Source organism: Ursus maritimus, unplaced genomic scaffold (assembly GCF_017311325.1).
Source record: "Ursus maritimus isolate PB19 unplaced genomic scaffold, ASM1731132v1 scaffold_4, whole genome shotgun sequence".
Lineage (NCBI taxonomy): Eukaryota > Metazoa > Chordata > Mammalia > Carnivora > Ursidae > Ursus > Ursus maritimus.
The window spans coordinates 68,031,320-68,058,960 of NW_024426552.1; the positions used below are offsets into that span (position 1 = coordinate 68,031,320).

Consider the following 27,641-nt stretch of genomic DNA (forward strand, 5'->3'; position numbering starts at 1 on the left):
CCCCGATAAATAAAAGAGCAATGCAGAGCAGTAAAACAAGGCAGGGAAAACAGAAAAGCAGTTCCAAGTTACCAGACAGCTCAAGCCCGAAAGATCTAACATTGCCAGAGAAAGTGCTCCAGAAATTACATACCATGGGAATGCAAGATGGGTTCATGCCATAAGCCAGACTGCGTGAGGGAGGGAGGCCCACCAGCTGCATTATAATCCTGATTGTGAAAATCGGGGCTCTCGTACCAGGCAGGGAACACGGGAGGAAACCACTATTTCATATCCTGGTACTGAATGGATTAAATTATGCTGGAGGACGATGACGTGAGTTTAGTCAGGAACGTCTTAATTACCGTATATTTGAAAGGTGTTTATATGTTTCCTAAAGGAAGTTAAAATACTTCTATCATGTTTGCCTCATTAATGTTTGGTTAATCCTTTCTTGAAAGAGAAAAAGGCATTGCTTAAGAATAGCACCTATCATTGGTTTTTCTTTTAACACTAAATATTCAGAAAAAAGGACACTGCTCACAAAGGACAGAAAGCAGAATTCTGGTTCCACTAAAAAGGAGACTACACATGTTTATTAAGGAAGACAGCTGGACTTTTCATTGGCACTTTACTGTATTATTAGGAAGTTTTACAAATTAGTTGCAATAAAAAATATAACATTTATTTTGAACAGTTATTGGTACTTGTGCTTCTTACTCAAAATTTTAATACTTATCTTGATAAAACAAGGTAATTGGGGATCTTTTGACCTTATAAAACTAGCAACTTTGTACAAATACTTTGAGTACCACTGTCAGTACAGATGACCTATTCTAAAATGAACCCGCAGGGTGTTTTGCTCTTGGGAGAGGCATATTTTCTGAGGCCCATTCCCTGATCTCTTCTCCAGAGCGCCCTGTGCTGCGTGTGGCTTAGCCACTCCCCCCAGGCTCATGCTTTCCAGATGCATGCTTACCTTCCAGGCAGCGTACAGGGAACGCCGTGTGCTCTGAAGAGAACGTGCAACTACTCCCCCAAACCACACGCAAGACCACGTGTTTTTTTATTTTCTAAGGGGACAAAACTCCACAAAACTGAATGATCTTTGACTCAAAACATCTTAAAATCAAAACAAAGCACACCTCCCAAACTCTGGAAGGTACTACTACTGTATAAAACTGACTTTCAACACAGAGTTCAATGTTTCAGCATTAATAGGAAAAAGGTTTTTAATGTGTTAAATAATTGTCCCATTTGATATGGAAGAAAACCAAAGCAATCAGACCCTCAGGCCGATCACTCCTACAACAGGGTGTTACGTTCCCTGCAACTTCCCTTCGTATTTGAGTTCAGTAGATTCCTGAATGTTCCAAAACCCTATTTATGAGAACTAGAATCTGAATGCAATCACGAAGTAGTTTCAAGTATTAAGGCTAGCAGCTTCAATACTGAACATTCTGAAGAAGACAACACCCGCTCGCTGCCTTGGGTACAGAACAGAGACTGCTGCCTGATACCTTTTACCTGCCACTACTGTTCAGACAGAGCCTCCTCGACGGCCTAATTCAATACCAGCTCACCTACTAAGATGGTTTGAGTATACTGGAAATGACATAAATTTCTATCTAATTCTAAATAGGATTCTAGAAGTGCAGTGCAGTTAATGATAACAAGCGCGGTAAATCTGGACAGGCGCCTCCTCCTGAAAGGGCAGCTCCAGACCGTCTGCTTGCGGTGGACTATTTTAATGCACACACTGGGCTCGGAGTAGCAATCTAGGGAACCTACCTGATCTTTGCACTGAACATTCTGATCAAATTAAAATTATTAAGAATAAATGGCCAGTGCTTCCAGATGTGCAGACAGTAAATGCTTAGGTGGGCCTGTCCCTACCGGTACAGGGAGATTTTAGGGCACAGCTCAATGCGGTGATCTAGGTGACCAGGTGCCTCCCCAACCAGAAAGGTTACAACTATTTCTTTCCTTACGAGCAGCTGTTGAAAAGGTTGGAAAATGGCCACATGGGAATTTTATTACGTCATTTGGAAATGAAGTTCTAAATCATATTCTAAGAACAGGTTCAGGATTGTATCCGAGACACCTTAGCACTTACGGTAAGAGAAACAAGGCCGCAGGCCAGGAGAACGGACAAATGACCAGGAGAACAAATGCTGGTCTTTTACTCTTTGTGAGCAGTCACCAAGGCTTACTAATGGGATGGGCTGTTCATCTGGACGCATGAGGGCAGGATTTATCTACTTTACTGGTTAGCTCTTTGATGGCCAGAAAAAAAGAAGCACATACGTAAATACTTCGTAACGAGAGACAAAACTCCTTCACCAAGCACAGGAATGAGGTGGAAGATCACTGGAGTACGATCTTTCAGCTAGTGGGGGAAGATCCAGTAATAAAGCAGACAGAGCGTTAACATTAAAGTACAATAAAATGCCACAAAACCCAAAAGCTGGATAGACAGAGAGACAAAACTGGATTCTTCTGAATGTGCCCCAAAAGAAAGTAGTGTTTCAACAGTTCTTTTAACGTGGAGGTTTAGCTGAAGGATGTCAGAAGGGGAACAAAGATTGTCCTGTCCAAAGTGTGAGCAGGAAAGGAAAACAGAAAAACAAAGTTAGTGGATCAGAAATACAGATTTGAGTACAGAATTCAACATGATCATTTCAGTCATACTCAGAGAAACACATCGCAGTAACCTTTTTTACTACGAGGAATGAAAATAAAATGCTGAAAAACAAAACTACAAAGACTCCTCCATGTGCTGATCTTGATTTTACTACTAAACAGAATAAACTTGCTTGTTGGTGACCAGTGCAAACACTCAGGGTGCAGTGAACGGAACTGGGTGCTGGCCTAGGCGGGTGGGAGGCCTACAAGAGGTGAGGTCTGTGCCAGGCAACAACCTCTTTCCCGGCTCATTCTTCACTATTAACAAAAAAAGAAAGGGCCAGAAAGCAGGACCAAACCTGGGGGTGGGCTGAAGAGAGGGAAGTGTTTGGAGAAAACCAGGTAAATCAGGGAGGGTCACAGAATGAGGAGAGCCTAAGGATCAAGGAAACTTACTACCTGGAGGCCAGGTGTACTGACCGATTTGATGTTTCTCTCAAAATCACGTTGAGCCCATCTTCAAGTCCAGGTTACTAATATGTACGAAATGAGTCTAGAGTGGTAAGGGGCCTTATAGATCATTCAGACCCTCCAGCTCATAGACGAAGAAATTAAATAAGTAAATAAAAACACAACTGGACTGGAGAACAGGAAAATATTCTTCAACACATAACATGTAACTCTGGACGTAAGATGCTAGACTCAGACATTTTTATCACCCAGTATAGTTTTCTGAATGTAACATACTTAATAAAAGCATAATAATAAAGAGAATACCCACATGCCCAGCCTTATCAGAGGTTTTCAAGAGTCATCTTATTCTTTAGTGTTTCGTTCAGAACTTATAAACACCTCAAAACTTGTACTGAGAAGGGAAATTGTTCACCTTTTTAATCTCTAGACAGAATTCTGACATATTTACAATATTAAGTTACACATTTTCAATAGTGACCATTATTATATCCCTGATTTTCTTTACAAGTCAAACAGAAGTGGGGTGTTTAGGTAAAGGTCAGAATGCCCAAGGGTCGGGGAGAACAAAGGAAGAGAAGGAGGGACAGGTTTCTGCTTTCCTCCTGGGGCAGAGGGACCCGAGAAGGGTTCTGCGAACCTATGAGTTGATGTATTTATTCATATGCCCTCACTTTGTTCTAAGCAAATAACTAATCTTTTAGCAGAAGCAGCAGCATACGAGGAACTGTCTAAAAGTGGTGGTGGTGATGGTGACGGCGGTAGAGACTCGGTGGAAGGCAGAGGGGAGGATGAAGGGGCCTCCCGGGATTGCCCACTTCCTCTTTCGGATCAGGGAGACTGAGAGGGAGGAAGGATGTGTTAAGAACCTCAGTGTAACCACCCTAGAAAAATACCCAGTCTCTTAAATTTGTCTTTTTTTCTGTTTCCTGCCTTCAAATAGCACAGCTCTGGTAGGAAAAGGGAAGCTGGCCCACAACCGATCCTGTTAACCACTGCTTGGCAAATGCTGACTCAAATGCACATTTTAAGGACTGTATTTTGCTGACTGTTGGCAGGAATATTCGGAAAGAATTTCAGTGTATGGACTTTAAATCTGAGACAGATGACGGCTCTCTGAAGCCACTGTACAGCCCAAGACGGTAGAGCCGGTAAACAGTACTCTGACCGGGTCTGCTCGCACGGCTGCCGTTGGGGATGTTTTCAGCACTCTCCTCTCTCGGTCCACACTGCCTCTTTGGACTCTTCTCTTTTCTCTGGCTCCCATTCCCTACACTAACCTGTGCTACATTCTTTTGTGTCAAGACATGGTGACGTGGCACTGGGGCGGGTCGTGGGCACGCTTGTGCGATGTGATCAGGTAGGCGCGTCTTCGAGAGACAGAAGGAAGCACTGACTGCTCGTGTGTACCTGTCAATATCAGAGCCTGCTTATTAATACAGAGGAGATGCACGCTATTTGACTAGAAGCCTTACTAAGGCTGACTATTTAAAAATGGTTTGTTCTAAAAGAAATGATGAGCCTTTAGAAAATAGTAGGAAATAAAAATGAAAAATCTGCTTTGAATTTGTCCACAGGAACAAAAAAAGGTCCTTGCTAACTACCACAAATGTAAATTTTCTTTTTATAACTCAGGTTAAAAAAACACACAAAGAAAACATTGAAAAATAAATAGAATTGCAACCTATTTAATAAAAGGGGAAAAAATAACCGTGGGACTTCACCGCGGCTCACGCAGGTGCTCCGCAGAGCCGGACTCATTCCCTTCCACCTTGCGGCCCGGACAAGAGCTGAGGAGGGCAGGCGGCCCTCGGGGCGAGTGGTGCTGTGACCTCCTCAGCGCAAGGTTAGCTGACAGCAAGGACCAGGGAGCCACGTAAAGGGAGGGCCACTGTCGTGAAAGCTGTTAGGACAAGGGCTTAAGTTCAAGACAAACGTTGGGGTTGAGTCCAGGGGCCAATCCTGGGGCTCTGACAGGAAGGTGATAGAGAATTAAGAAGGTGATAGAAAAGAGTCATGTTTTCCTTCTTAAAGGCTGGACATCAAATATGACAGGAACTGTAAGGGTTATGGTTAATGAAACCAAGTATCAAGTAGCACCAAGTTGTTATTTCTCTAAGTGTTTCTGTGTCTCATGTCATTAAATATAGTATTTTTTAAGAGTACCACGCTTAGTTGGTTTAACATAATTGTTTTTAAAAGGATAACCAAATAAAAGTGTTATCAAGTTCACGTCTCTTAATCACATCTATGAAGTTGAACTATTTGTACATTAGAGGGCAAGAAAGCCGTTAACTGCGGGACCTGGAAACAAATCTCAAGAGCCGGACGAATGCCTAGAAACGGCCTCTCGTGTGCTAAATTCCAAAGTATCAGAGCGTAGCGGAAAAACGAGTGAGATCTGAGCGCGGTCTGTGATTTAGTGAATGGCACCGTCCCAGTGTGTGTCAGTCTGGACGACACACTATGTTTATGTAGACAGTGTTAGCAGTACCGGAACCGGGTCACGAGTACACAGCAGCACAGAGTTACTATTATAGATCTGTGCTATTTTTGCAGCATTTTTCTAAGTCTAAAATTATTTCAAAATAATCATTTTTAAAAAGTTTTAAAGTAAATGTTAAAAAACCTGAAACCAACGGAAGCATTCTCGGTCTGAGATGCACTGATTTTGAAGCCCAGTCTCTTATGTGTGAAGATGTATACGAGTCAAACAGCAAGTAGGAAAGTTTAGGACAATGTCAAAATAACTATTTTTGATTACTTCGCTTTAAGTATTATAATATATTTAAGTTTATATGTGTATTATTTCTTTGCTTGGTCCTTGGAAATAATTAAGGAAAACTGCTCAGAAGTACACTGACTCTAGTAACACGACATCATGATAGTAATTACCAACTTCGTTTAAAGCAAGTCCTATAAGATTTTAGATGCTTGCACTTCTAAAAAACTTTAGAAAAATAATACCCAAGTCTATTTAGGCAACATAAGAAATGATAAATTTGTTACCTGAGGTACACCAATTTTTCTGCAAGCTTCTAGGAAATTCTCCACATTCCGCCTGCATTTTGCCATTGTTAATTTAGGCTACAAAGGAAGGAAAATGTGGTGTTACTACCAAAGTTTGAAAATACTCTTGCCCATTGCTTTGTAAATTCAACATTCTAGAACACGGGTTCAGCAAACTTCTTCTTAAAGGATCAGATAATAAATATGTTAGTCTTTAGGGCCACGTGTGATCTACTAAGAGCTTGAAAGCAACCACAGACAATATATAAGCAAATAGGTATTCCAGTAAAACTTTATTTACAAAAACAGGTGCCGGCCTTGGGCCATAGTTTGCCACTCCCTACTTCAGACATTTTACTTTAATTTTTGTAAGACAGTGCAAAATACAGAGAAATTGTAGAGAGATAGTTGTTTAAATTTTTTTATCCATTTAAAAAAAATATACACTGAAGAAAATTTGTAGTGATAGGAAAGAAATTACCCACAACCCTATCATTCAAATATAATCACAGTCAACACTTCAGTTTATTTCCTTGCAGTCTTTATTAAAGAAGATAATTTTTTAAAAAAATCAACAGCTTTTGCTCATAAATATACTACAGATGCATCATGTCTCTACTCAGTGGTAATACCGAAATGTTTTTAAACATTTGAATTTTAAAAGATTGGATTAAAGAACTGTTTTTCAAAGGGTCCAAATTTCCCATAGGAAATTTCCCTAACTTCTAATTAGTAAACTAGCTTGTTTTTCTGAAAAGGTCTCTTACGAACAACAGTTTTATCACATGACCTAAAGCTGTGGAAAAGTTTTTCACCTAGTGGGTTATGTATGGGTTATAATGTAAGGAGGAAATATGAATTCCATTTCCCAGAATGATTAACAAATTCAAGTGTTCAAATTCAGCGGCTGGTTTACAGTAAGTTTAAGCATTAGGCATGGAAGCCAAATGTCTGCACGAACTCTGCCTTAGAGTTTTACACAGGTAAGCAGATGGAAGCCTACTGTACCACCTCCAGAAAAGAAAGGCTCACTTGTGAATACCTGGGTTGTCTTCAAAAATGGAATATGATACTCCATCATGAGGAGAGGGGAAATGAGATAAACATATAGTAGTGTTTGAGGAACTATAATCTCGGCCTGAGAAAGGTAGCAGGGGCTAGGATTGGCTTTATTAGAAAAAATAAAAAGGTGGGATGAAAGGAAAATAATTAAAAAAAATTTTTTTTAAAGTGGTGTCTGGGTGGCTCATTCAGTTTAAGCAGCCGACTCTTGATTTTGGCTCAGGTCATGATCTCACAGGGTCACGAGATCAAGCCCTGCATCGGGCTCTGTACTCAGAAGGCAGTCTGCTTGAGATTCTCTCTCCCTCTCTCTCTGCCCCTCCCCCCTGCCCTGCTTTCATCCACCCCCTCTCTAAAATAAACAAATCTTTAAAAAAAAGTTTAACTGAAAATAAATTTAAAACAATTTTTTTAAAGATTTTATTTCTAGGTAATCTCTACACCCAACGTGGGGCCTGAACTCACAATCGTGAGATCAAGAGTTGCTCGCTCCACTGACTGAGCCAGCCAGGCACCCCCAATAATAATTTTTAAATTTCAAATTGAAAAACTTTCAAAAAGGTCCAGAAAGAAGACAGGAATTAGGTTTCTAGGAGCACCCATTCTTGCCTCTGCCAAATTGTTTCATCACTGAGGTAAGAAAGTTGTTTTGTTGTTGTTGTGTTTTTTTTTTTTAAGAGAGTGAAACATAAATGGTAGAATCATGATCTACTTTTTTTTTTTTTAAAGATTTTATTTATTCGACAGAGATAGAGACAGCCAGCGAGAGAGGGAACACAAGCAGGGGGAGTGGGAGAGGAAGAAGCAGGCTCATAGCGGAGGAGCCTGATGTGGGGCTCGATCCCACAACGCCGGGATCATGCCCTGAGCCGAAGGCAGACGCCCAACCGCTGTGCCACCCAGGCGCCCCAGAATCATGATCTACTTAACAGGAAAAAAAACACCACAGGGGTTCACACTGGCTAATTCACACTGGACCTGGGCTCCTTCTCTTCTACTTTTTACATGTGAAAGAGCAGGGTATACACTGGACAAGTGATGCTGTGGTCTTCTCAACTCCTGGCTAAAGAGGGAGATATAAGGTAAACTGAGGCATAAAGGAACAGTCACTGTGGTGAAAGCTATTAGGACAAGGGCTTAACTTTAAGGGAAGTTGGGCAAATAAACAAGACAACTGTTTTTTACTTAGGAGAGTTTTCCATTGGCTAGAAATACCCTCTCCCTATACCAGTTTCCCTTTCTGCCTATAAAAATGGACATAGAAACAATGTAACTTCTCTTAATAGGTAATAAGCTTCTCTAATTACTAAGGGACCTTAGCTAAGCAAACCAGGATGTTGATCTGAGTTTGGGAGAGAAGGTTGGGGGTGTGTGAACAGGGCACCATGGACTTTAGCAAAAGAAAGGGACTGGGCATTTCATTCTACAGAAGGAGGACCCCTGAATTTCTGAAACTCTACCATTCGGATGCCAACATCTATGGGAGGGGAGGTGAAATAGGTCTGACCACATAGGTAGAAAAACAACTTGGTTTCTATGCAAAAGAAAGGCTAAAAGGATGGAGTTCATGTTGCTAAGTTAAAACTGGTCCAGGAATCACTACCATCTCAGAAAAAAAAAAGGATCAGGATAATGATCATGGAAACTAACTCAACATTACCTCCATGAAGGCTACTAGCACCCCACGACATAAAAGATGTCTCTGTGTTTGCTGGGGGTGAGGTCGTGGGGGGGCAGCAAAAGAGAAAAATGTCCTTTGAGATTTCCCCTGTAGATAGCAGGGTTCTGACTGATGAAGATGAAGAGGAAGGAGGAACAATCAGCTTTCTCCCCAGTCATTTCTTCCTTTAGCATTTATCCAAATTCCAGGGATGTAGGACAGTATTTCACAAATGGAATCAAACTCCTTACAGTCTGGTGAAAGTTGTGAATCTGCTCTTGAGAAAAATACACACGCACGCAAATTAGGGAGTTCGTGGAGCCCGAGAAGCGCTGGGAATGCTTGATCCCAGGCTACAAATGTTTCCAACAGAATGGCTAGTCCCAAAGGACTCACACCATAGACTCCCTATCACTCTGGAGTTCAGAAGGACTCAGGATTTTGCCTTAAGTCTCATAGAAGCTGCTATCCCCAAAAGCTTTTCCAGAAGTTTCAATGACATCATCTACGGTTTTGGAGAGCTGCGTATAGCCTGTTCTAATTCTTTAATGTGCAGGCTGATCTGAGTAAGAAATCTTATGCAGGTTTTGGAGAACAAAGTAATTTCAACAAGAGCATAATCTATACCAAAAGGAATAAGAAATAAACAATTTCCCTCTATTCTGAAATTTGAAATGATTCAGAAGTTTTTCAGGTCATCTACCTTGGTGATATGGTTCATTCAGTGAGTTGTTATATTACAATATTTGTAATGATTTCTGACGATTCACTAGTACATTTCTAAGAATGTGAACTGTACTACATGACACCTATGTCTATTAAACCAAACAACAGTTTAACAAACATCATTGGCCCTCCCAAAATAACAAAGAAAGATGAATTATAACCTATTATTTGCAAACACACATGCCTTTCTGAGTTTCTTTTGAAATGCTTGGACACAAGACCTCTCCTTATAATGAGGGGTCATTTTTTTTTGAATTGAGGGAAAGAAATCCTGGATCTTACAACATATCAATAAAGTGTTTTTTAAAGTTATATACTCAGAGTTGTAATTAGCCACTTTTCAAAGAATTACAATAAATCACCATGCTTTAATGCGGCCATAAAGAAACTGCTATGGCTTTTCATTTATATGTGGTTTTAACTTTATATTCTCCTCACAAAAAAACTTCTACTAAGAAAGTAAGTTACAAAGCTCTCTGTATGGTCAGAAGAACAAAATAAGAGAAGCAATATAGTCTAATACAAAGGAAGGCAATGCATAGGAAGGAAAAGTAGATGTAACTATTTATACTGAAATTAAGTGCTGGAACAGAAGCCCATTAACAATATTGAGTTATTTATAAATCATTATCACAATTTGAAAGTAGGGTTTTTGGTCTGGGTTTTTTTTCCCCCTCTTAATTAGCAATTTTCAACTGGTTGACTTCAAGTCCATTTCTTTTTTACCTCCAAATATTATAACTTGGGAAGTGTTAATATTTATGTTTCTCTTAACTGTGTATGTCATTAATCAAAAAGATCTTCTCTTAAACAGTTTTATTTAATAGGCCTACTTGAGTTTTTCTTTTTTTTTAAATCTCTACACCCATTGTGGGTCTTGAACTCATAACCCGAGATCAAGATTGTATGCTTTACTGACTGAGCCAGCCAGGCCTCCTTGCTTTTAAATGTCAAAGATATTTCATGAAAGACTTCTCTTGTTTTTTGGTTTTTAAAAGAGAAATTAATGTTCTTGAGAGACTGGACTGCTTGTAACTCATCTCTGTACCTCCTGTCCTGGCCGAATGCCTGGCACTGGATATATGCTCACGAATATGAGTTAGAAGTTTTGTTGTTGATTTCACCGGCAAGTTTTAAATTCTCTCATCTCATGTTATACCCATATTTCTTTGACTAACAAGAAGATCCATTTTTCCATGTTTCATTTCTTTAGGCAGTTAAGTATTTGTAAAGTAGTTTTATTTTTCCTTATATGTATTTTACATTCTTACATGGAAGGCACTGTTTTCCAGTAATCAACGTAAAGAACCTCAGTCACCCTTACTCTCAAATTCCACTTTCTAGCTGTTCGCTACTTCCTATGCATTCCCTTTGGAAATGAAAAATGACACATTTGTCCTTTTTTCAATTATTAAAACAATTTTTCCCCCTTAACTCAGTTGATAGAAATGGGGAAGAATGCAAAGTATGAATAAGCCCTTTTCTCACTGGTGTTGCCAAATAGCACGTCAACTTCTATTCTCTAAATCACCACCTTTAGGACCGAGACCAAGTCCTTCCAGTCTCTGGGAGCACAGGTGACTTTGGTAAGGCTACTGTTCCTCTCCACCCCTCCTACACAAAACTGAAGGCCTGTTTTCAGAGGTCACTAAATGAAAAGTGGCTACCAATTTCCTTTAGAAGCGAATGGAGCCCTCTATTTGTGGATGTGCCAGAGGGGATAGGGCACATCACCACCCTTGGGGCTTCGGTAACAAAGCAGCTTTTATAATTAGAAGAACACAAGGTCCTCGGGAGGGACAGATGATTTGTATCTAGAGAGGTAGCAAGTTGACTGTCCAAAAGTGGCCATCCATAGGCCTAGCTACAACTGCAATTTGAGTAAGGAATTTGTAACAGGAAGTGCCTGCTAAATAATAGCAAATGACCGGAAAATGCAATGAGGTCAAACCTTCTGAAAGGTTAGACATTTTTTTTTTTAAAAGATTTTATTTATTTATTCGACAGAGATGGAGACAGCCAGCGAGAGAGAGAACACAGGCAGGGGGAGTGGGAGAGGAAGAAGCAGGCTCCCAGCGGAAGAGCCCGATGTGGGACTCGATCCCAGAACGCTGGGATCACGCCCTGAGCCGAAGGCAGACGCCTAACGACTGCGCCACCCAGGCGCCCCATAGACAATGTTTTAAGCATGTTACAAATGAACAGCATCCTCGGGAACCTTGGTTATATTCTGGTTGTGTGTGTGTGTGTATGTGTGTGTGTGTGTGTGTGTGCTGGGTTGGGGAAAAGGAGGGAGCACAGCTATGAAAGATATTCTTAGAACTGGGGAAATGTGAATATGGCTTAAAGAGCTGTGGATGCTTTACCCAGTAACACTTCAGCCTGTGGATCCATCCTTACTTTTTACCCCCACTCCCGCTGGCCGCTAGTGGCTTGCTGTATGCCCTCCTCTTTCAGCCTGATCCCCCAGGAAGCACTGTAGTGTTAATCAACACCTCACTCCCACCTCTAGGCAGGAGGACTCAGTCCCCAAGTCAGTCAGACATTGGCTATAGGCTACAGAGAGAGCAAAGTGGCCTAGGACAATTCTCTGAAATATTTAGGGGACAAAGTTTTATATTATCTGCAACTTTTATTTTTTATCTTTTTAAAGATATTATTTATTAATTTATTTGTCAGAGAGAGAGAGAGCACAGCAGGGGGAGTGGCAGGTAGAGGGTGAAGCAGGCTCTCTGAGCAGGGAACCCGATGCGGGGCTCGATCCCAGGACCCTGGGGTCATGACCTGAGTCAAAAGCAGATATTTAACCAACTAAGCCACCCAGGTGTCCCTATCTGCAACTTTTAAATAGTACAACTGAAACACACACCACACACATACACACACAAAGCAAGATTGCAAAAAGCAATTAAGTGTCAGATCTAAGTAGATGCTTTAAGAGTGTTCCTCGGATTATTCTTTCAACCTTTCTGGAGGTTTGAAATTTTTATAATGAAAATTTGAAGGGAAAAAAAAGGAGAGTGTGTCAACCCCAAACCTGCTCCTTCTTTTGTGGGTTACCATGCTGATACTGACGTCTAGATCTGACCAGCAGTCTAAAGAAAACCTGCCAGTCATCCTGAATGCATATTCTCCCTCATTTTTTTACCCCAGGTTGGTCACTAGATCAGGTCAAATTCCACCCTCAAAATAGATTCAACACTCTAAACTGCAATTATAATCACATTTCCCCCCTCAAATTCTTTCATTGTTTCTTCATTATCTACACTAAGATAAACTTCCCACTCGCTGACATTGTACATACCGTCCTTATCACATGGCCCTTGGCTTACCTCTTCAGCTACCTCTCCTACCATTCGTAACCATACCTTGGGCATCACCTATTCTAAACAACTGAAGAATTTCTTGGGGCGCCTGGGTGGCTCAGTCGTTAAGCGTCTGCCTTCGGCTCAGGGTGTGATCCCAGGGTCCTGGGATCGAGCCCTACATCGGGTTCCCTGCTCCGCTGGGAGCCTGCTTCTTCCTCTCCCACTCCCCCTGCTTGTGTTCCCTCTCTCGCTGGCTGTCTCTCTCTCTGTCAAATAAATAAATAAAATCTTAAAAAAAAAAATTTCTTGACTATGCCATGATTGTCCCTATTTTTTGAATCTAAGCATATTATGCCTAGGATGCTTTTACCCCCTTTCTGTTATGCTGGCAAATTCCTTTTTTTTTTTTTTTTAAATAATCTTCTGAGGGACACCTGGGTGGCTCAGTTGGTTAAACCGTCTGCCTTCAGCTCAGGTCATGATCTCAGGGTCCTGGGATCGAGTCCCGCATGGGGAATCCCTGCTCAGCGGGGAGCCTGCTTCTCCTTCTGCCTACCGCTCCCCCTGCTTGTGCTCTTGCTCACCCTCTCTGTCAAATAAATAAATAAAATCTTTTAAAAAATTAATAAATAATCTTCTGAGTCATTTTATTTATTTTTTAGAAAGTAACCTCTATCTTGACGAAGTCCCAAGAGTTCATTTTTGCTTTTGTTTCCCTTGCCTGTGGAGCCGTGTCTAGTAAGAAGCTGCTGTAGCCAAGGTCACAGAGGTTGCTGCCTGGGTTCTCCTCTAGGATTCTGATGGATTCCTGTCTCACACTCAGATCTTTCATCCATTTTGAGTTTATTTTTATGTATGCTGTAAGAAAGTGGTCCAGTTTTTTTTTTTTTTTCCAAAGATTTTATTTATTTATTCGACAGAGATAGAGACAGCCAGCGAGAGAGGGAACACAAGCAGGGGGAGTGGGAGAGGAAGAAGCAGGCTCATAGTGGAGGAGCCCGATGCGGGGCTCGATCCCACAACGCCGGGACCACGCCCTGAGCCGAAGGCAGACGCTTAACCGCTGTGCCACCCAGGCGCCCCTATGGTCCAGTTTTTTTATTCTGCATGTTGCTGATCAATTTTCTCAATACCATTATGCCCAACGTGGGGGTCGAACTCACGACCCCAGGATCAAGAGTTGCATGCTCTACTGACTAAGCCAGTGAGGCACCCCTATGCTGGCAAATTCCTATTCATACTTTAAGAAGTAGTTCAAATTTTACCTCCTCTGGGCAGGCTTGCCTGAACTCTCCAGGCAGAGTTAAGTGGTCCCTTTTTTGTAGCAACCTCTTACATAGCTCTCTTATAACAACTGTTATTAATCGTTGTTTCCATGCCGATTTTTTCTGTAGTAGAAGTGAGACCTGGGAAGACGGGGACTGGACTATTCATATTTGTATCCCTAGCATTCTGCATAATGCCTGCCATTGTACATAATAAAAGTCTAATGAATAGCCAGTTTCTTTTTTTTGTTTGTTTGTTTTTTTAAGCATGATATACTTACTACAGCTGGTGAGGGGACGTGGATGCTCGGGACAGATCGAGGCCGCACGTGATTGGCCAAATGGCAAAGAACAACACCATCAGTTAGAGCTGCTCCAAGATCACAAGGCAGTGATACTTTCAGCCGGTACTCAATATGCTAAAATACAGGAAAATGTGGAACACGTTAACTGAAGAGTGGCTGACACAGAGGACATAATGGAGTTACAATGAAATATATTTAATTAGGAATCAAGATAAAAAGCAAATAACTTAAGTACCACAATTCCTATCTTATCCTTCTATCTCGAATCAATAACTTACGGAGCTCTAATACATACATATGGCAGCCAGGCCACAGTATATGCAAAATACATGAGAAATTCACTTACAATTTTCTAATTAAAAATACAACAGAACTAGATTCTCTTTCAATTCCAAAACAAAACAATCACTACATGTGACGTTATATGTATACGTACTTGTGTCCACACGTATACATTATTAATACTCTTACAAGATTTCCTTACATGAGGCAGAAAAAATTTTTTAAATGCGTAGGGCCAAGGACAGAGCTTTATAGAAAAACGCATCTCATCTTCCTAGTAAAAGCTGAAAAGAATGTCCTTAATAGCAAAATCTCTTTTATGCTTATCACACAGTGGGCAACACAGTACACAACTTGTACACAATTTGTTGATTCTATTAAAAATTGTAAGCCAAATGAACAAGTGATTGCAGGGTTATGGGCTCTAGCGATAACACTGCAGAAGTGTAGTTCAGAGGCGATATACACACTTTCCGTAGTTGATCTATTAATTCCAGCTCTTCTTCTCTCTGCCTTGAGTTTGGTCTCGTTATGGGATCTGCAGAATCAGTGGTAGGTGCAGAAGATGAAAGAAGGGGTGAAGCATGACCTAAAAAAACACGAATATGTAAGACAGGCGATTGCTCGTGCCGGAAAGATACTTATTAGACCCACCTGGTCACAGGTTCCTCACGAGTACAGCACTTCCCATTTATGGACTCTTAAAAAAGGTTTTATTATGAAAAGTTTCAAATATACATAATTATAGGGAGAATTGTGTTAAAAATGACCAAATGTCCATTACCATTTAGTTCAACTAGTTTTGTTTGATTGAAAATGTTTTTATTAAAAAATACATACAGAAAATTATGCAAATCATAAGCAAACAGCTCAATAAATTATTATTACAAAATGGACACAATCAGGTCAATAAATGCAACATTACCAATATCCAGAAGTCCCTCTCATGCTCCCTGCCCCTCAGTACCTAAAGGTTACTTCTAACGACACAGGTTTTAACTATGTACTTGACTTGTAATACCATACATTAGTTTTTGTCTAGTTTTGAACTTTCTATAAATGAAGCTATACGGTATGTATGTATATTTCTGTGCTTGGCTTCTTCTGATTGACACTGTTTTAAGATTTATCCGTATTTATCCATATTGCATATATTAATTTGTTCACTTTTACTGCTTATATGGTATCCCATTATACAGATATGCCACAATTATTTATCCACCATATCATTAATGGACACTGTTTGGGGCTATTATGAATAATGTTGCTATAAATATTTTTGTACGTATCTTCTGGTATACGTGTTTACATATTTCAGAAAGCAAAACTGCTGGTCACAGGATATACAAATGTCAATATTATTAGATAACGTAAACAGTTTTCCATACTAATTTACAATCCCACATGCAGTGCAACTCTGGTGCGATTTTAAATCTCACTACGAGGGCATCTATCAGTTGCACTAAAAGTCGCTATTTTTGACTTGAAATGTTTGTTTCTATTTCCAGGTAACTTCTTTGGAGACCAGGCAGATGTATGTCATATTAACTAAAAAACATTAGACTGAGTAGCTTTTTTAAAAAAAGAATTACTTGGGCGCCTGGGTGGCTCAATCAGTTAAGCATCTGCCTTCGGCTCAGGTCATGATCTCAGGGTCCTGGGATTGGGCCCCATTTCAGGCTCCCCACTGAGCAGGGAGTCTGCTTGTCCCTCTCCCTCAGCCCCTCCCCCTGCTCGTCATCTGTCTGTCTCTCTCAAAAAATAAATAAAATGTTAAAAAAAATAAAAGAATTACTGACTCATTTTTTTTAAGAATACATAAAACAGCTTTTATTAACAGAAAAATCTGAAAAAGAGCTCATTACAGGAAGAGGAACATTCCCTAAAGCCCTGAAACACTATTTTATTTGTTCAAACCTATAACTTCTTTTGGGTGGTATTAAGAAACTAGTTAAATTTAAACAAGATTCTCCTGCTTTAATGTTAGTGAGATCACAGACAAATGCAGAGTTGAAAGCTTTTGTCAAAGTGACGTCTCAGGGTAGAAGTTGAAAAGCATATAATAGTTAATGTCATTGTATAAAGTACCCCCCACTTTTTAGTCACTGTGACCTACCTTTATTTGCTTCTGCCCTGACAGCTGCTCGGAAAAGGAAGCTTTCAGGGCGCTGGGCCTGGTTTCTCTGAATAGCGGCAGGAAAAGAATATGCAGGGGAATGATGAACTACATCAGCATGGAAAAGCAAAATAAGATTAAAGGAGATGGAAAAAAAATTAAACATAATAACAGACACACATGTCATAAAAATTCAATAAATGGTACAAAGATCAAATTAAACCTGGTAATGAAATAAGATGATAATTTTGTTTATTAATACAAACTCTGGTACAGAAGAGTAACCTCGAAATCAGGAAGGCTGCTTGTATGTATTTTTAACTGTCATGCTATTTTTGCTATAACAATAAAGGCAGAATGAATGTTACTATATTGAATAGATTCTCTTATGACCCTATAGCCCTGCTAGCTCACGCTCGCATGTTCATATCAAATGGCTGAGCAGTTGAACAACCAATTGAATTAAAAAATGGAAAATGTGCAGGAAGTTATCAATTTGGGGTCTGGTTTCTCCTCTCAGAAAAGGAAGCCACAGCTAGCTAAGAGGTAATTTATCAAGAAAGTCCCGGTAAAGAATTATTCTTGATGTGGTTAATTATACCTTTGTTGTCTATTACCTGTTTCTGTTGTAGGTGAACTTGTTACAGCATTAGATCTGTCATCATTCTGCAGAGAAAGAGATATATATCAATTATTATTATTCAAGAAAGGGTACTTTCCACATTTATGATTACCTGGGATAAAAGAAGAAAATCATTCAACTCTCCTTCAAAATTAAGTCTAGAAATCAGAATTAAGGATTAATTTTGTACATTTCTTTAAGGCCAAACTTTTCATTTACTTCTACAGGATACAAGGTGCATGTAATGCATTCTCTAAAGATAGTCTAATAGGTCTTTCCTAGGACTATGAAAAATGATCATCCTAGGGCAGAAAATTTTATTGGGAAATGTGTAGGGGAGAGTAATTTCATTTTATAATTTCATTTTCTGGTACAGTTTCTGAATTATTTTTCTCCCCCTAGGGTAAAATTTAATGTATTAAGAAAAAGTGATGCAGGTCTCTTCATTTCAGTTAGGAAATAAGGTGTTTAAAGATGACGGATAGCTGTATTTTCAGGCTAGCATCGGAGTCCAAGATATTTTTACTTCCTGACCAAAAAGGGAACTACAAAAAGGAGGAAGAGCTAGCTCAACACGTATCGAGTTTACCATAAAAAAGAGAAATGTAATTAACCTAATTTAAAAAGAAGTGTTGGCTGGATGCGCTAACAATATTGAAGGCTTGGAAGGGGAGTAGAATCAAGAAAAGCTAGAGTAACAATTTTCCAGGCCTTGACGTCTAGAATTAATAAATTAAACATAACTTTATGATATAACTAAGATACATTTTTTAACTGACAGAATGATTTTTTTTTAAAGATTTATTTATTTGAGAGAGGAGAGAAAGAGCATAAGCAGGGAGAGCGGCAGGCAGAGGAAGAAGCAGGCTCCCCGCTGAGCAAGGAGCCCGATGTGGGACTCGATCCCAGGACCCTGAGATCATGACCTGAGCCAAAGGCAGAAGCGTAATAGACTGAGCCACCCAGGCATCCCACTAACAGAATAATTTTAAAACACATAGGTACATACATCTGCTCCCATGGTCTTTTCTCCGGTTTCATCTTAATATTTTCAGAAATCTTTTATCTCATCTCTAGTTGGGAGGTGGGCAGGTGAAATTAATGAAGATGGAATTTTAACTGCTAACATTCATACATACATACATAAGCAGAAACCATGCTGTTGCTAAGATTCTTGGACTGATCTGGAAGACAATTTTGTGGTAACAATTCCTTGGTCTGATACTCTTAGGCTGAGAATTAAGATCTAAACAATAAGCTGAGCTGTTGAGTGAAGCAATATATTATATCTTCAGTAGTGAAAAAAGATACATTCATCAAGTTTATAGATGTGAGTAAAATAACTTTAGGATGTTGAGAAGAAACCAAAATTTAAATAACAAATTTAAAATAAGAGCAACAAGAACTAATAAAAAGGACGAACAGGGAAATAAAGCAAAAGGATATCTTTACAAGGAAATAAAAGAGTATCCTTATTTTCAAGGAGTAGGAGATAGGAAGGAGAAAGCTAGTTAGCTAAATAGAGACCTATGGTCAAGGACCATATGGTACCAACAGGAAAACATAAACAGTAGAGATTACTTCAGATACAGAGGAACAATATATATATATTTTTAATTAAAAGACCGAAGAGGAGTTAGACTAGAAATTTAATATGCAAAAAACAATAAAGTTAATAGGCAATGCTATTAGATGGGGAGAAAGAGCTGGAATAAATTCCACTGAATGGCAGCAAATGTTGTCCACCTCTAGAAACACCAAAAGATAACACAGAGTTGGGTGTAATGAAAAAGCCAGAATAGAGGCGACTTGTAGAATGATTTTTAAAATGTACTTTTATTGAAACTAGAAATCTAAGTGACTTGCTTTCTAGGATATGAAGATAATTAGTTCAAATCATTCAGAATCAGTGTGGCCATGAACTATATTTGAGAACTCTTGGAGAACTGGAGCAAAAAACAGAAATCGACAGGAACTCGACTTTTACTTGTCTGGTTAAGGGATAAAAGAAATAAATCCATGCCTAAATATATATAAATACTTTACCTGCTGTAAAGTAACTGGGATACAAAAAATATAGTCTTTTCAAACTAATCATTTACACTGCAGCAGGTCTTGACAGACAAAGTCAGACTTACCATACAATGGTTGGCACATTCAGATTTGGACTTTTTCAACTATGATTCTGGGAGAGAATACACGCCCCAATGCCCTAAGGTATCCATTGAGTGTAATGAAATAGCTTCTCTCCTAGACATCTCCTATACTAATTATACATCTTCCTTGAGAGAATTTTGAGAATAATCCCTCAATTTCCTATTCTGTCATTCAAATAAAAAGCCTAGCTGGGAAAAGCTAATAAAGGGTCAACGTAGAAGAGAATTACAGTTTCTTCAGAAGTCTTCCAGATATGTGTAGCATCTTCAATAAGGACTACAGAGAAGGTTTATCAGGTTTACAGATGTTATAAAGTTGGGGCCAGCATTTAGAAGAACATGATGCAAGAATCTGAAAGTATTCTGGTAAATCAGAGAAGTAAAAATGTTCAAAAAGCAAAATCAAGGGGCGCCTGGGTGGCTCAGTCATTAAGCGTCTGCCTTCGGTTCAGGGCGTGATCCCGGAGTCCTGGGATCGAGCCCCTCATCAGGCTCCTCTGCCGAGAGCCTGCTTCTTCCTCTCCCACTCCCCCTGCTTGTGTTCCCTCTCTCGCTGGCTGTCTCTCTCCCTGTCAAATAAATAAATAAAATCTTTAACAACAACAACAACAAAAAGCAAAATCAAGTATTTAGAAAAACAAGATACAAGATGTGGAAATTAATGATCATTTAGGAGTATAACTGAAACATCTGAGAATTACAGTAGATACTGAGCAAAATGAGAAAAGCCAACTTAATGCTCAGAGTAAGATGTGAAAACGCTTGTTTCATGCTCAGCGCCAGGTGGGCTTGAGTGAAGGCTGTGTTTCTGGTTGGGGACTGCGGAGCCAAAACGGAAGACAGAGAACTTGAGAAAGCTCCAAAGGATTCAGACTGAAAAAGGCACATAAAATGACCAGAATTTATATAGTGAGAAGACAAGGGCAGCATCGTAATAGTTTTCAAATTTAAAGATTCTTATATCAAGACTGCTAAATAACTAGAATATCTCCACACTGGAAAGAAAAGAAGAAATACGCGTACAACACGGGGGGCAGATCTAAGTTAGACAAGGGAAGACCCTTCTAACAGTGAAGATTATTAATAATTCCTTATATATCATATGATCACAAATATGGAATTACCATTCCTACAGGCCTTCAAAAAATAAAAAACCACAAGCTCTTTATTTAGGCTTCTGGGCCTTGGACCATACATGAGCAAATGGGAGTGACTGTGCCAATAAAACTATTTACAGAAACAGGTGGCCTGGGGGCCACAGCTTGCTGACCTCTACTACAGGAGGGCTTCAGCAGTGACACTCCTGGGGACTGGGACTGAGTTATTGTGCATGCACATCAGACAACAGTTAATTTGACGTTATTTATCAGCCAAAGTAAAATAACTCCACTCATGACCACAAAATAACCTTTGATAGGAAAATTAGAGTGACATTTCCAACAGAATCTCAATATAAAGAATTAATGCAGGCTCTGTGAGTGCTTCTAGCACGGTAAATCTTTCAAAAATTTCAAGTAAAATTAATGTTAAACTCACAAATAGTTTAATAAGCTTACAGATATTTCATGCACTCCTAGGTTTTACATTGCCATTGGACCAATACTGGAAAATTTAAGACCTCCCATGCACAACCCCTCCCCAAAGCTCCTGGTGCATTACAGTAACAAGAGATACCTTAATAGGCACGAAGGCAGAAGAATGAGGCAGGGGAGCAGCACAGCCCACTTGATTCAACCCTGACAGCGACTAAATTTTAAAAGAGAAAGAGAAGAAACAGAAGGCAGCATTTATGTTATTAGCAAAATGTCAGGCAGGCAGGGCAGATCTGGTCGATGAAATTAGAAAAGGAAAGGTCATGGACAAACTTTCAAATTGTTTACTAAGATATTGATAGGGCAGAAAGAATAGTTGGGGGAAAAACCCCTAACACAAAACAGTTTTCCCACTTGTATAATTTAAACTATTTCAGTACCTCACACCACATTAATCAAGAAATGAAAGGGCTTTTGGCTGTCGGCTCGGAGGAGGCCAAGGCGCAACTCTTTTTGGTCATCTCGAATCTGGGTTCATCCGACACCAGCTGCTTCCTCCATGCCGCCTAAGCTCGACCCCAAGGACATCAAAGTTGGATACCTGAGGTACACTGGTAAGGAAGTCAGTGCCCCGTCTACCCTGGCCCCCAAGGGCAGCCCTCTGAGTCTGTCTCCAAAAAATGTTGGTGATGACAATGCCAAGGCAACCAGGAACTGGAAGGGTCTGAGGATTACAGCGCAACTGACCAACATTCAGGACAGATGGGCTCAGACTGAAGCGGTACCCTTTGCCTCTGCCCTGATTATTAAAGCCCTCAAAGAACCATCAAGAGACAGAAACAAGTAGAATAATATAAAGCACAGTGGGTATCACTTTTGATGAGACTGTCAACACTGCCTGGCTGATGTGGCACCGATCTTTAGCTACAGAACTCTCTGGAACCATTAAAGAGATCCTGGGGACTGCCCAGTCTCTGGGCTGCAGTGTTGATGGCTGCCACCCTCATGACATCATAGATGACATCAACAGTGGTGCAGTGAAATGTTCAGCTAGTTAAGAACTACAAAGGAAAATATTTTCATAAATGATCATGTGACAACAACAAAAAAGCAGGCATGATTTATTAAAAGTGATTTTATGCAGAACTAAAACTGAGAACATCAAAATTTTTTGGAATAATCACCTTAGAAACTAAACCAGTAAGTCCTGTGCTCTTTCTATGATGGGAAAACAAATCCAGTCAAAGAGCTCATTTTAACTGAGCGGAACTGGCATGAGTAAGAACTACATTTTTTCAATATTAATCCAAATTAGATATAATATAATTCGATGTAACAGCTCTGATGTAAGAAAACAGGATATGAGGATTCTGTGCCACACCTTAAGGATGAATTTCATTTCTGCCTCTGTGACCAAATGACCTATAAGAGGGTGAGTGGAATTTTCCTTTTCTTTGAACCCTTCATCTTTTCACTAACCTACATACAACTAGAAATAATTAGCTGTATCTATTAGGTAAATTAGAAGTATAATCAGAGACAATGCTATTAGAATCTACTGTACAGAATTCTGACTACAGATAAAACTGCTCAAAACATGACAATTTTTTAATTTGGTAAAGAGTAAAAATCAGAGAAGACAGGACTTTTACAAAGGGCAATGGATAAGACTGTACCAATTAAAAAAATTGCCAAGGGCTTAAATATATTAATGTACATATATTATAATGTACATAACTTTGAAAAATGTAAACTAGGATCACAAATATGTGAATCATGGAATAAATGAACTTAAACACATATGTATGCTTAGAAAAAGGTGTGCAGATGATCAATAAAATAGATACAACTATTTCTATTTTTTTATTTTTATTTTTTTTCCTTCAAAGATTTATTTATTTATTTAGTTGACAGAGAGACAGCCAGCGAGAAAGGGAACACAAGCAGGGGGAGTGGGAGAGGAAGAAGCAGGCCCCCAGCAGAGGAGCCTGATGTGGGGCTCGATCCCAGGATCCCGGGATCACGCCCTGAGCCGAAGGCAGACGTTCAACGACTGCGCCACCCAGGCGCCCCAGATACAATTATTTTTAAATACAGTTGATGAACAGCAATGTTTCTCTTTCTCTTGTGGGGGGTGGGCAAAAAATAAATAAATAAATAAAGTAACACTGCAACCTACTCTATCTTAAGGCAGAAAAAAGTGAAGGAAATGTACCAGAACAAGACTGTGACAACAGTCATACCCTGTGTGTGCTTCACCTCTTCAGTCTTCCTGGGCCTCTTTATAACCAAATGTACTGGAATTACTGTCAATCTCAAACATAAAAAGGCTAAAAGCCCCTACACTGTGAAAGGAGGACAAAAGGAGTGGAGGGAAGAGGAAGTGAGATGAGCTTACAGAGTCTCTAGTTTCTGAGATGAAACAAAGATGGAGATGGGATACAGATGAAAGCAACAGATCCTTCAGGGCAGCCCTCACGGATATTAAACACCACTAATAGTTATTTCAAATCCTATACTTCAAGGTCTTTAAATCAAATCCAACATTTACACCTCGCTGTATCATTAGACCTTTTCACCGTGAAACAATTTAATGAGGGATTATTACATACACAGCATTTATGTGTTCATTCAGGAAATACCGAGCACTTAATATCCCAGGGACAATGACAGGGACTGAGTATACACAGGCAATTGTAACAGAGAATATCCCTGTGCCCACGAAGCTTCCAGCCCGCAGTCTAACAGGGAGGAGATGTAAAACAACGAACGCCCACCTCAAAGTACTAGGATGAGAAAAATGACAGTGGAGACAAATTTGATTTGGGAGTCTCGGGTTGTAGAAAAGCCATTTTAAAGGTGTGACATTTAAGCTGATACATGATAGATGAGTAGGAATTAGCCAAGGGGTATATGCAGGGAGGGAGATGCATTCCATGCTGAGAGAAACCACATCTGCAAAAGGTTGTGAGGTAAAAACGGGCTTGCCTTATTTGAAAAGCTGAAAAAATGCTGGCATAGCATGAGCCCAGAGATATGAGACAGGGTGTGCAGGAGCTTGTAGGCCATGTTAAGAAGTTTGGATTTTATTCCGAGGAGCTTGTAGGCCGTGTTAAGACGTCAGGAGTTGGGGTGCCTGGGTGTCTCAGTCAGTTAAGTGTCTAAGTCTTGATTTCAGCTCACGTCAGATCTCAGAGTCATGAGATCGAGCCCTGTGTCGAGGCCCACGGTGGGCTCTGTGCTAGTGGAGTCGGCTTAAGATTCTCTCTCTCACTCTCTCTCTGTTCCTTCCCCACTCCCTTTCCTAAAAAAATAAAAGTTATATATGAAGCCATTGGACAGTAGTCCAAAAAATCAGAGGTATGATTTAAAACAGGCCCTTTCTGCACAGTGTTGGACACTATTTGGCATACAAAAATATGTGAGACGTGGTCCTCTCTTTTCAAGGGCATCTCATTTAGGTCAAACATGAATACTGATGAGTAAAATACAAGTGCATGTGTTTCGAAAATGGCTAAAAGCCATTTCAAATTTTACACTGAGAGAATTTTGTTGCTTTTCCAAATTCCACTTTTTCCTTGACAAAGAAGTGTGGGCACTCAGACTTCTATCACTTCCTATACATGGTATTAAATCTAACCTCAGTCTCCTAAGTTGTTTTCAATTATAGACTGAGAGGCAATAAACCATGGTGTTTAATTAAGTCAGCCAGAATTAGATTTGAACCCAATGTTGCACGCACTTAAGCTATGTGACCTTGGACAAATCACATTCCGGACAAAACATTCCGTGCCTCAGTAATCGTTTGTAAAATGGTGACACGTGTAACCTTAACTGTTAAGATGGCTGTGAGAGTAAATGAGATAATTGTGGTAGTGTCTGGATCATCACAGGCTCTCAATATTTTTCTGCATTAATTTATTTATTTCTCATGCCAATTAATTTCCACTAAACCCCAGAGAGTGGTGGTTTTATTTTTCTGTCAGACTCCCCTGTTAAAATGTGCTTTATCCATCTCAAAGGAAGTGATCATTGCAGAACACACAGAAGCGTTGACAGCGGAAGTCTACGTGAGAAGACGCCCACACTGAAGTCTGCAGTCCATGAGGCAGCGCGCACAATGGCAGCAGGGACCAGCACGGACGACAGGAATTGCTACACACACTGCACTTTTGAACTGCTAGTTTTCAACACACTGTACAAAATATCATAAAACATGATGGGAAAAGCAATTTTGTAAATGTTAGAATTCTCTTGCAAGGCTGACAAAACTTACTAAGATTTTCAATAGCTCTTATTGTTATACTCATTTTCAGCAGATGAAAGGCACGAAAAGTAAACCAGTGTTAAAAATGATCAGTAGGTAACATTCCAAGTTAATGTTTCCCAGAGTTTAAAGAAGGGACATGGAGGGATAATCTTGAGATGTAAGTATTTTTTAAAACCTCGGGATTTTCAGTAGCTTTAAATAGATAATGAAATAAGATGGCGAATATACAATTGTACGATTAGTCATGGAGTAAGGAAATTCATTTAACACACAGGTGACTCACCAGCCAAATTAATGATTACTAAGTAAATGCACCTGAAATTAGAAATGACATTTAAAAAACGAATTATTCCCTCTCCTCCTAACCCACATACAAAGCCAATATGGATCACAATGTCAACGTTTTACTTTTGGAAACACTAACAAAGGTATCTGAATCCTGGCGCAGACCGCTGGAACACTGGGTAAATCATGAACAGTATGTGGGAAACGTTCTAGCTGTCTGTAAAGCACTGAGTAATGATGCTCATCATGTTTTAGGATATTTAGATACTTTCTGAATGAGAAGTATGATAACTGTTCTCCAATCTCTAGACACAGCAATATATAACTATTTTCGTGCAAGGCTCTTACCACTAACAAGGCACTATCATCAGTGTGCTGAGACCTTCTGGATGGGAAGGGACACTGGAGAGGCGGAGAGAAATGGAGCAATGTCAAAAACAAACTATGCACACACATGACATTTCACAAATACACAAGCAAAGCGATATATTGAGACGCACTGAAGATGCTAACATATGGAACCACATTCACAATCCTTTTGGACTCACGTATCGTAATAGCTAATAAGTTGACTCTGAGTCATGATTTTCTGCTAAAGAGCTTAAATAATTTCAAATATGATCTTATTGCTTAAAAACTGACTAAAGCAAGGAGAGAACAGGGATTATTCTCTATTCACAGAGGAGAAAGCTGAAATACAGATGTAGTAGTAACAAAGAATTTGTGGTCATTTAATGAGTCAGTAACAAATTAAAAACCATAAACCCAAGAGTCATGAATTCTAGTCTACGCATTTCTTCATTACCTTTCTCAGACAAAACAAGAGTACAACTGGAAACTTAAAAACTGTACACGTTATTTTCTTGAGAAGTTTTAATTTTTAAATAATGAATTTACTCCAGAATGACCATTAAGAAGGAAATCTGGGGGTAAAAAAAGAAGATGGTATTAACTTTGCCTGTTTTATCTTTATTATGACCTTGTGAAGAAAAGACAACTGAAAAAGCTGAGTTACTCTTTCAGGTAACTCAGGTACTCTTTCAGTACTCTTTCAGTAAGGTCTTAGATAAACCAGAAGTACTGATTATATGTCCACTGAGATAAAGAAAAAAACCTTTATAACGGATAATTTACAACATTTCAAAAAATGCATTTTACCATTCCAGAAACACTGTGCTTTAAAACCTCTGTGCTGAAACGTGATGCTTGTAAAGCCCCGTGTTAGGTTTTTAAGTAATTTACTTTATGGAAAGCAGATTCAAAATTCACATGAAACAATGCCTTTGTGCATTTTTAAGGAAGCAATGATCGTAAATTGAAAAAAATGAGAAGGCAAAGATAATGAAAAATGGCTTTTAATAAAAAAGCCAAGTACAATAAAAATACTTAGTAAGTTTCATTTTAACAGATCACAACAGGTGCATTTTTTAAAAAGGTTAAGCAATCAATTTTACATGTTTACTTGTAATGAAAATGTACTACTTCATATGATAAAACTACTCTGTATGCCATATAATCAATAACATACATACTCAAGAAGCGAGCCTTGGAGCTGAAATATATGCAGTATCTTTTAGTTCAATACCAACACCATTTACCCCTGTCACATACAGCTCTCAGGACTCCCTCTCACGACACACTCTGCTTTGAAATGGATGAGGGAGATGATACTTCTGGTGGGGGTAAGGGAAGGAAATAAATAATCTCCACACGGATTCGTACAGATTATGATCTATAGACTTGGATCAACTCCCTGGCCTGTGTCATCTTTTCCTGAATAAGGAGAATTTCGTGAGGGAAAAGGAAATGGCAATATTCTGATCACTGAAAACACATGATAATCGCATACAAACATTTCATTTCCATTGCGATAATAAAAAATTCCAAAGAAAAGGTGATTATATAGACTTACCTCACCATCTAAGGGGGGCTGTTGTTTTTGTGGACTTTGTGACGCTTTGTGCTATA

General features: G+C 39.4%; 2 protein-coding genes across 6 annotated transcripts in view; one reads left to right on the top strand and one right to left on the bottom strand.

The window, feature by feature from the left end:
- Positions 1 to 27,641, bottom strand: part of LRCH3 (leucine rich repeats and calponin homology domain containing 3) — a 123,498-nt gene that overhangs the window by 3,272 nt on the left and 92,585 nt on the right. Inside the window, exons 13-21 of one of the 5 annotated variants that reach the window (XM_040621363.1) lie at positions 27,586 to 27,636; positions 26,022 to 26,075; positions 21,261 to 21,332; positions 17,426 to 17,474; positions 16,809 to 16,916; positions 15,163 to 15,281; positions 14,387 to 14,524; positions 6,085 to 6,162; positions 1,911 to 2,569 (exon numbers count right to left, since the gene is read on the bottom strand). In XM_040621363.1, coding sequence (XP_040477297.1) covers positions 2,369 to 2,569; positions 6,085 to 6,162; positions 14,387 to 14,524; positions 15,163 to 15,281; positions 16,809 to 16,916; positions 17,426 to 17,474; positions 21,261 to 21,332; positions 26,022 to 26,075; positions 27,586 to 27,636 — 870 coding nt within the window. In that variant the 3' untranslated portion in view covers positions 1,911 to 2,368. Of the gene's footprint in view, positions 1 to 1,910; positions 2,570 to 6,084; positions 6,163 to 14,386; positions 14,525 to 15,162; positions 15,282 to 16,808; positions 16,917 to 17,425; positions 17,475 to 21,260; positions 21,333 to 26,021; positions 26,076 to 27,585; positions 27,637 to 27,641 lie in introns of those variants that run through there. The other 4 variants (XM_040621364.1, XM_040621359.1, XM_040621360.1 and 1 more) reach the window with 4 other exon arrangements.
- On the top strand, positions 20,365 to 22,355 carry LOC121100413 (60S ribosomal protein L12-like). The gene is given in 2 exon segments (XM_040621365.1): positions 20,365 to 21,985; positions 21,987 to 22,355. Coding segments are annotated over 2 exon segments (498 nt in total). The 5' UTR covers positions 20,365 to 21,677; the 3' UTR covers positions 22,177 to 22,355.